General features: G+C 35.9%; 1 protein-coding gene across 2 annotated transcripts; it reads right to left on the bottom strand.

Annotated features, from left to right (window-relative positions):
• Window positions 1-204: 204 nt before the first annotated feature.
• Window positions 205-9,918, bottom strand: LOC121384439 (tRNA-splicing endonuclease subunit Sen15-like). 2 transcript variants are annotated; one of them, XM_041514835.1, is made up of 4 exons: window positions 9,775-9,918; window positions 8,079-8,160; window positions 7,303-7,489; window positions 205-1,966 (listed from the first exon to the last, which is right to left on the bottom strand). In XM_041514835.1, exons 1-4 carry the CDS (start codon window positions 9,811-9,813, stop codon window positions 1,717-1,719), a joined length of 558 nt encoding a protein of 185 aa, XP_041370769.1. In that variant the 5' UTR covers window positions 9,814-9,918; the 3' UTR covers window positions 205-1,716. The 2 variants fall into 2 exon arrangements, with proteins under 2 accessions (XP_041370769.1, XP_041370768.1); XM_041514834.1 differs by lacking the exon at window positions 9,775-9,918 and adding an exon at window positions 9,158-9,227.
• Between the last annotated feature and the right edge of the window lie 259 nt (window positions 9,919-10,177).

Below are 10,177 nucleotides of genomic sequence, written 5' to 3' on the forward strand. Positions count from 1 at the left end.
ATATGAATGGAAAGGAACATATGAATGTTCAGTGAACATCAGCACATTTAAAGAAAAAAGAAGAAATGTTTTATTTTACGACGCACTCAACACATTTTATTTACGGTTATATGGCGTCAGACATATGGTTACGGGCCACACAGATAAAGGAAACCCGTTGTCGCCACTTCATGGGCTACTCTTTTCGATTAGCAACAAGGGTTCTTTTATATGCACCATCCCACACAGATAGGGTAGTACATACGACGGCTTTTGATATGCCAGTCGAGGTGCACTGGCTGGAACGAGAAATAGCCCAATGGGCCGGCCACCGACGGGGATCGATCCCAGCAGCACAGTTAAATAACGCCCGTTTAGTAACATTATTTTAGAAAGATTCAGATTAGTCTATCGATTATAAACAGTTAAAATTTGTTTTGTTTAGCACAACTAGAGCATGTTGATTTATTAGTCATCGGATATTGGATGTCAAACATTTGGTAATTGTTAACATATAGTCTTAGAGAGGAAACCTGTTATATTTGTCCATTAGTAGCAAGGGATCTTTTATATGCACAATCCCACAGAAAGAACAGCATATACCACGGTCTTTGATATACCAGTCGTGGTGCATTGGCTGGAACAAGAAGTAGCCTAATGGGACCACCAACTGAGAACGATCTTATACCGACCACACATCAAGCGGGCTCTTTACCACTGGGCCACGTCCCTTCCCGATTATAGACAGAACCTGCTGCCACGAGACAAGTAACTCCTGCTTATACGGCCACGCAGGATCTTGTATATACATGTTCCACAGACAAGACAATGTATACAACAACATTTGATATATATGCCATGGGGCATTAAATGTGATAATGAGAAGAAAAAACCCCCAACTAACTGAATCCACAGTTAGTGTTCGATCCTGTGACCCTCAGGCAAGCAATCTACCACTGAGCTATATCCTGCCCCTCAGACTAAAGCTGTAAAGGATCTCTATATAGACCTCCTGTTCACTCTTATTACCAAAGTCTGCGTCACAAGGCTCCGTGTCTGGTAGTTCACAGATTAAAGGACCTCCAGATCTCCTGTTCACTCTTATTACCAAAGTCTGCGTCACAAGGCTCCGTGTCTGGTAGTTCACAGACTAAAGCTGTAAAGGATCTCTATGTAGACCTCCTGTTCACTCTTATTACCACAGTCTGCGTCACAAGGCTCCGTGTCTGGTAGTTCACAGATTAAAGGACCTCCATAATTCCTGTTCACTCTTATTACCAAAGTCTGCGTCACAAGGCTCCGTGTCTGGTAGTTCACAGACTAATGCTGTAAAGGATCTCTATATAGACCTCCTGTTCACTCTTATTACCAAAGTCTGCGTCACAAGGCTCCGTGTCTGGTAGTTCACAGATTAAAGGACCTCCAGATCTCCTGTTCCATTGTGTTACCAGAATCTTTGCCACAACGCTTGGTGTCTGGTAGACACTAAAACACGTTTAGACCTCCCGTTCACTCTTATTAACAGTCTGCGTCACAAAGCTGTGGTTGGTAGTTCACAGACTAGAGGTGTAAAGAACACCTAGACATCATCTTTACTCTTAGTACCAGAGTCAGCGTCACAAGGCTGTGTGCCTGGTAGTTCAGGGACTAAATGACATCTAGACATCATCTTCACTCTTAGTACCAGAGTCAGCATCACAAGGCTGTGTGCCTGATAGTTCAGGGACTAAATGACATCTAGGCATCATTTTCACTCTTAGTACCAGAGTCAGCACCACAAGGCTGTGTGCCTGGTAGTCCAGGGACTGTTCGCTCCTCACAAAAACGCCGGATCTCGCTATTCAAATGATCTCGTCTGCTCTGTGCCAGATTCGCTCGCGTTCGTTTGTGTACGTCCGTCACCTCAGGAGGCGATGGTGCTATAAGGGAATTGGATACTTTGAAGTAAGTTGTACTTGAATCCTTGTCGCAGATTGCCAGAGTAATGCTGAAAACAAATAGTTAAAATGTGAAGCACAGGGACTTACAATAACTCCTTTGTCACACCCCGTCCGCTTCCCTCCATCAACCTGACTACATTACACCAATGAGTTTTGGTCTGAGTTAGGTTTACGTAGTGTGATCTATATAGCCAGATTGACGGCGTAAAGGCAGGAAGGGGTGTTGCAAACCAGTTGTTCCATGTTCCTGTGGCTGAAACTGGAGAGGGAAGGTGGGTGACAGTTACCATTCAAAAAATACGAAACGTTTTATATTTCTAGGCTAACACCTCCCCCCAACACTGCATAACTTTGCCAGATGTTCGTTTAATGCCGCTCCCCACCACCCCTAATTATCTGAGGATAGGTAAACCTTCCATAAAGGTTGGTGTTGCAAAACAGTTTGTAGTTAATACATGTACCAAAACTTATCATTGTGTTAATATCAAAACTCCTATGTTAGAGTTAGGTCAAAACTCCTGTTTATGTTAATATCAAACCTCTTACGTCTAAGCTGTGGTCAAAACTCCGAGGTTGACGTCGACCTTCGTAAACATCTACCTTGATGTCTTGGATTGTGCAAAAAACACACAAAACCCCCCACCACCTGACATATTTTTCATAAAGACACACCAAGTTTTGATTTCCTCTGGACGCTGTAACTACCTGAACTAAATTTATTCTTATAAAAGTGTAAATACAAACGTGTATATACTGTTGTTTAGAGCTGTAGGACAATATTCCCGGTGCTCGTTATTTGTCACACCCAAACATTGCTAAAGGAAACGTGTATACTATTGTCTTAATTTTTAAATTTATTTTTTATTAATTAATATTGTTTTTTGTTTTGTTTTTTTTAGTTAGTTAGTTTTTCCTTTTGTTGATATGATCCAAAAAAATACAAACTATCAGCTGCAAAATTGTGTTTATCGTGCCGCCCCTACTATTTTTTTTATTATATTATTTTTTGTACTGTTTGTCAGTGCAAGCGTGTCTTCCCTTTCTGGTTTTACTACTATCACTATTATTATTTTAAATGGTAGTGGTAGTATTCCCAGCATCAGAATTATCAGTATTTTATGACTATTATTTTCCCCTCATTTCCTAATTATTGTTCTTGTCGTCGTCGTCGTCGTCGTCGTCGTCGTCGTCATCATCATCATCATCATCATCATCATCATCATCATCATCATCATCATCATCATCATCATCATCATCATCAATACTATTATCATTTGTACTATTATTTACCCCGTTTAATTTTCGACTAAAATTATTAGTAGTATAGTTAATAGTATTTATGGTTACTACTACTACTACTACTACTACTACTACTACTATTGTTCTTGCTGCTACTCACTGCTATTGCTATTATCACTGCAAAACTGAGTTTCATGCAGTATGAACATTGGATTTTTAAGTTATGAGATACGGATTGGACCAATACAAATGTTTATCATAAAAACATTGTTAGAGATTAGAAGCATAGCTGTGTGAAATAGAAACAGGTAGTAAGGTCCACGCCAAACGCTGTTAAAGCTTAAGCTGTAAAACTTGTTTTATAACTTTTAGCACAAGTTCAGTCGCCAGTGCATCAACCGTAACGGCTTGTCTATTAACTGCACACTGCGGCGTGTTAGGCTTCATGTTTTCAAACCTGCGTACGCCGTGCGCCTTTCTGCCTGTTTGGTTTCTTGTAATTTTACTTTTGAGCAAACTCCATTATGTACCTTTTTGTATTGCACTCATGTACATGTATGGTGCATGTTTGTTTGTTTATTATTTTTTTATTTTTTTATTTATTATTATTTTTTCCAGAAGACAGTATCAAATTTGTAGATATTTGACGGAATTTTAAAAACTGTTCACATGAATATACTTTTGAAATTATTTGGATTACAACACAGTTAATATTACTATATCTGTATACACGCAACATATTTACTTTTAATAATAAGATTCCGTGTGTGATAGGCTCCTGGTTGGTCACAGCTTTCTGCATATGAGTATTCATGTCCTTTACACTGTTATTCTCTGCATACATTTCTTGCTATCTTCCACTGTCATATTTGTCTTTATAAGCTCTGTCGCATCACTCTTCTATTCTTTGCCAAGTCGCATTTCAATATTTGTTTTTGAGCCGGTGAATTGTTACAAACTTATTATATTTACATTCGGGTAAAGCAAAGTAGTGGACAACAGTCCGTGTATACGGTGCCTGTATTTTGTACATACATGTATATTATTAAGTATGTATTACACATTTTGAAATGACTTCGATACAAATTATGACACTAAACTGTCAGGGACTGGGAGATCCAGCAAAAAGAAAAGATGTATTAAATTATCTAAAACAAAAGAAATATAATATATACTGTAATTTTAATATTTTCTCTGATAACGAAGCAGCAGAGTTGGAGGGGGAATTAACGTACGCTGAAGCTTTATTATTTCTTAAAAATATGAAGAATGAAAAAAGGTCCTGGTTCTGATGGATTTCCAGCAGAATTAAAAAAATTCTTTTGGTTGTTTTGGGGCACTTTGTAGTTAGATCCATCAATTATAGTTACAGTATTCAAGAAATGTCACATGTACCAAAACTAGGCATCATAACCTGCATACCAAAAGCAAACAAACCTAAGCAATTTTTAAAAAATTGGAGGCCACTCACCCTTTTAAATTGTACTTATAAAATAGCATCTGGTTGCATTGCAAATAGGATAAAAACCGTATTGGACAAAATTATTGAAAAAGATCAAACAGGATTTATAAAGGGGAGATACATAGGAGAAAATATAAGGTTGATATATGACATTATGCAATACACAGAAACATATAAAATACCAGGTCAGCTATTATTAGTAGATTTTGAAAAGACGTTTGATTCCTTATCCTGGAAATTTATTCAAAAAGCTCTAGACATTTTTAATTTTAGGTGTTCAATAAAAACTTGGATACAAACACTGTATAAAAATTCAGTTTCAGCTGTAATCCAAAATGGACATCTATCAGAAAGTTTTAAGTTATACAGAGGCTGCAGACAAGGCGATCCGTTATCGCCCTACATTTTTATAATATGTGCAGAAATACTGGCTATTTTAATACGCAATAACAAGAATATTAAGGGAATTTATATTGATGGAGAAGAATATCTTATTTCGCAGTATGCAGATGATACTACTTTTATTTTGGATGGATCTCCCGAGTCACTGAACGGCACACTTACTACTCTAGACTGCTTTGCAAAAATGTCAGGTTTGAAGCTAAATTATTCTAAATCAAAGACAATATGGATTGACAGAAAAATTTTCTCAAATGAAGTCTTTTATCATACTAGATGGAAATTACAATGGGGTTCAACTAAGTTTACTTTATTGGGAATTCGCTTCTCTTTAAATCTAAAAGATATAGTTAAAAGAAAATTTTGAACCAAAAGTATTAGAAATGGAAAGTACAATGAAAATCTGGAGTGCACGAAAATTGACGCTATTAGGCAGACTCACTGTTTTAAAAACATTAATAATACCCAAAATAATAAATTTACTAATCTCATTACCAACTCCTTCTGAACAATTAGTCCAAAAGTTAAACAACAGATTTTATAGTTTTATATGGGAAAATAAACCAGAAAAAATAAAACATGAAACTATAATTCAAGATTATCAAAACGGAAGATTAAGAATGATTAATATTTCAATTTATATAACAGCCTTAAAATCAACATGGATAAGAAGACTACTTACAAATGATTCAAAATGGATACATCTTTTTTCATCTATTACAAAGGTATCAATACATGATTTAATTATATATGGGAATCAATTTGTTAGCAAGAAAATGCAAAATACAAGTAATCCTTTTTGGAAGGATGTTCTTCAAAGCTGGAGAAAAATTCAATGTGAAGAAATCATTGAAAGTATAGACGACATAGTTGGTGTCAATATTTGGCACAACAGTACAATATTAAAAAATAAAAAACCTATTTTCTACAAAAAGTATGCCGAAAAGGGAATTATTTTTATAAATGATTTAATTGATGTACATGGTGGCTTTCTAACTGTTGACGAATTTATGGTGAAGTATAATATAATAACGAATTTTTTAGATTATACGTCTTTAATTAAAGCAGTAAAATGTTTCATTGAAAAATATGGAAAATTAAATTGTCAAACTCTGAATTTTTCCCCTAATTATAAACCAGTTTATCCACAAAAGTTAAAGCAGATTTTAAAAGAGAAACAAGGTTGCAAGGAACAATATAAACTGCTATGCAAAACATCACAAATACCAAAATCACAATTAAAATATCAGGAAAAAGGTTTTAACTATTCATTAAGGGAATGGAAAATATATTATAGCATACCCTTTAAATGTACTAGAGATACAACTTTGCGGTGATTTCAGTACAGAATATTGCATCGAATACTCGCAACTAACCATTTTTTAAATATACTATTCACTATATAGATACCAGTAAATGTACTTTCTGTAATCTGCTGCCAGAGACAATGGAACACTTATTCTATGATTGTTATTTTGTTAAAAAAAACTATGGAAATCTATTGCAAATTGGATAAAAAATACTATGGGTGAACATATTACTTTTGATAAACATATAGTTATCTTAGGTTTGCCTAATGAACAAAACAGCAGTGTAGTAAATTGGATGATTATTAATATAAAATATTATATTTATTCTATAAAAATGCAAAAACAAAAATTGAACTTACGATCATTACACCGGACAATTAAAAACAAATTAGAAATTCAAAGGTGTATTCTGCTTAAAAACTGAATACGAATATTTTGAAACATATTGGAAGAAATGGTATAATTTATTTATTGACAATTTTACATGAAAATTTTCAATTGTAGTTTAACATACTGGCTTAGAAACAAACATTAAAAGATAAAATTTGCAACCAGTTATTCTTTTCTTTCCCCATTCTTCTTTCTTGCTCCCAGAAATAATTAACACTAATTACCGACATGTATGAAAACTGATGTACATGGATATTTGTGTGTGTGTGTGTGTGTGTGGGGGGGGGGGGGGGGGGGGGGGGGGGGGGTGATGAGTAGGTGAGTGGATGTGAGAGTTTTTTTGAATGCAGTATATGTTTTAAACATGAACATTGTGTATATGTAAATAGTCTGTATATACAGTGTATATACAGTGTATATATATATATATATATATATATATATATATATATATATATATATATATATATGAAATATAATTAAAATATGTGTACGTCAGTGAGCTCAGGGCACCTCAACCCTGACACTGCCAAATATTTCTGGGGACAATAAAAAATAAAAAAAAGTTTTGTTTTCGTCTCACCCGTGCGTGGTATGTCCAGGCAGCGCAAGGTGTTCGCAAAAACTGTGTATCTGCTCGGGGCTGACTTCCTCGGTGACGTCGACCGGTACAAACAGCGTGTTGGGGTCGCGTCCACGAGCTCGCCCCGACACGAACATCAGCTGCAACCGTTCAGAGTGGTGCACGTCGACGTCCCACCAGCCTCTCGCTGCAACACAGTCAATGCTGTCTCAGTCTCAAAGGATGATAGTCCCATATCACACAGAAAAAACAACAATCCTTTTAGGTCCATCTTGGACAAAATGGACGGTAAAATCTACTTTTAGTAACGATCAAAAGGCAGTAGCAATTTCCCCTAGGTGTGAACTTTAACAGTAGGCCTATGGTTAAATTAATATAAATAAGGGATATGTATTAAGGATTATTTTGTTTCTGAAATTATTGGTTGGCAATCTAATTTTAAGATTAATATATTTCAAACAGTAAATGTAAACTGAATTTAACAGTTGACTTACTCATTGGTCCACAAAGTACTTGAAAGGCCGGCCATGGATCGACAACTGAGAAGGGAAGTAACCGATACTCGACTGTACTCAAGTTTCCAAATGGCTCAAGCAAATAATCAATGTACTGCACAATGAAGTCAGGTGATCGAAATTTTACTATTGACCATTCTCTCAACCTACCCATTGAGCTCGTTGTCTGGCGGTGGCAATAGAAATCATACATGTATACATCCCACCCCTACACATGAAAAGTACCTCGAACAAAGAAATGTTCACCAAACTGAAAATTACCTTCAATTAGATCAATGTAAACTTGAAATGCAAGTTTTATCTGTTCCTCATTTCCTGGAAATCTCTTCACAATCTCCTCAAACTACAAGTAGAAGAAAGGAATGTTTGTTTAACGACACCCCAGTACATTGCTTATTCAGCAGCTGTTAGTGGGGAAAGAAGAAACTCGCTAACTATTTCTCGTTCCAGCCAGTGCACCACGACTGGTATATCAAAGGCCAAGGTATGTACTACCCTGTCTGTGGGATGGTGCATATAAAATAACCCTTGCTGCTAATCGAAAAGAGTAGCCCATGAAGTGGCGACAAAGGTTTCCTCTCAATATATGTGTGCTCATTAACCATATCTCTGATGCTATATAACCGTAAATAAAATGTGTTGAGTGCGTCTTTAAATAAAACATTTCTTTCTCTTTAAATAAAGATAAACATATTGCTTGTGCCCCCCCCCCCCCCCCCCCGCCCTCAATAAAGACTACTGCCCTCCATTAGAGGTTGTGCCCCCCCCCCCCCCCCGCGCCTGTGAATAGCAACACAGGGTCTTTTTAATGCAGTTGCCTCCACATCTGCATAAAAAGGAGATATAGCCTAACCTATGGAATTTGATAGAAGTTTGTAAACAAAATAATAATAATAATAATAATAATAATTACTAATACCCCCGAACGTATGAACGTTTGCAAATTTACTCATGTAAGTAAATAGTGTCATGTGAATAGGCCTATATGTCACGCGAACGCATTTGCTTACTTGAGTAAAATTGCATGTGGTCCAGAGGTTATAAAAAAGTATATTTACTCGTGAGCAAGTGTTCTCCATATGCAACTTGATCATGCGAACGCTTAGTAAAAAAATATTCACGTAGGTATCACTGAGATTCTAAAGTTGTTTGTTGTTTTAAAATCATTTGACCAAGATATTTTTTTATATAAAAAACATTCTTTGCGAGTTGGTATATTGTCATGTTTTTATTATTTTTGGTATTTCCATTAAAAAGGAGAAGAAGAAGAAATGTATTTATTTATGAAATTATGGTGATACACACACGCACACAATATATACGCGCGTAGGCCTACCCACCACTTTTCTAAAGAACAGCCTCGATCTTTCAGCTAGTAGCATAATATAAAACGGAATCATTTGAGGTTGCTTGGTACCAAAGAAGAGAGTTCCATGTCAAAGTTCGAGGTGTACCGTGAAATATTTACGAGTAAAAACAGCTGTGTGTGTCATTGGTAGTAATATGTGACATCGATTATTTGTGCAAATACTATTATCCAATGACAGTAAATCAATACACTTTTATTTGTTATACAGCTGTTATGCAGTATATACCAGAGGCTGACACTAATGCGGGGTACCCCGAAAAAATGGAACTGCAATTTTCAGCAAAAATGGCGGTTGCTATTAAAAACATTTATAACATTTCTTAAATGGTATGTGCCCACCCCCCACCCACCCATTTTCTTGCAGGTAGATTAGATGTGAGGTGCCACACTTTTTTGTTTCTGTACTTCCTGGGTATGTTGATACGCTGCTTATATGAGTTTTATTACTAAACGTTAATATTATCGGCAATAAGAATTGATTTGGTCTATTAGAACCTTGACAGGCCTCGGTCCAATGAACGGAAATAACAGCGAGCCAGTTTAGCGACAGGCTGTCACAATCAGTCAATAATCGATGATGACACGTACCTTTGGATGCTGAAAATACGTTCTATATGCACTGGCCATTAACAAAGCCAATCAATGTTCAAACTGCACAAATAATAGCTAGCTCCATTTGCCACAGCTTATCCACGTGGGTACAGCAATGCAGTTGTTATAAAGAGTTCGACAATCTCCGACTATTAACGGAAAATGCCGAGCGACATTCTGAAAGATAATCATACTTACTAGACGGCAGTTTCTTACTATCTGTCATGACCACATTTTAATTTCAAATTTTAGTGTAAAATACAAACAAAATGTTATTATTACTATTACTATTACTATTATTATTATTATTATTATTATTATAGCTTTATTGGACATTTCTGAAATGCGTATTATGTTATTTCATTTGATGAATCTACCCTTTTATAAATATACCTTAAAA

Source organism: Gigantopelta aegis, chromosome 10 (assembly GCF_016097555.1).
Source record: "Gigantopelta aegis isolate Gae_Host chromosome 10, Gae_host_genome, whole genome shotgun sequence".
NCBI lineage: Eukaryota > Metazoa > Mollusca > Gastropoda > Neomphalida > Peltospiridae > Gigantopelta > Gigantopelta aegis.

Excerpts from the sequence above, each read along its gene's own strand:
- LOC121384439 (XM_041514834.1), bottom strand. The coding sequence starts at position 9,217 with ATGATTCCGTTTTATATTATGCTACTAGCTGAAAGATCGAGGCTGTTC. Across the intron at positions 7,490-8,078 it reads TTACATTGATCTAATTGAAG|CGAGAGGCTGGTGGGACGTC; the intron begins GTAATTTTCAGT and ends ACTGTGTTGCAG. Across the intron at positions 1,967-7,302 it reads CCTGGACATACCACGCACGG|CATTACTCTGGCAATCTGCG; the intron begins GTGAGACGAAAA and ends ATTTGTTTTCAG.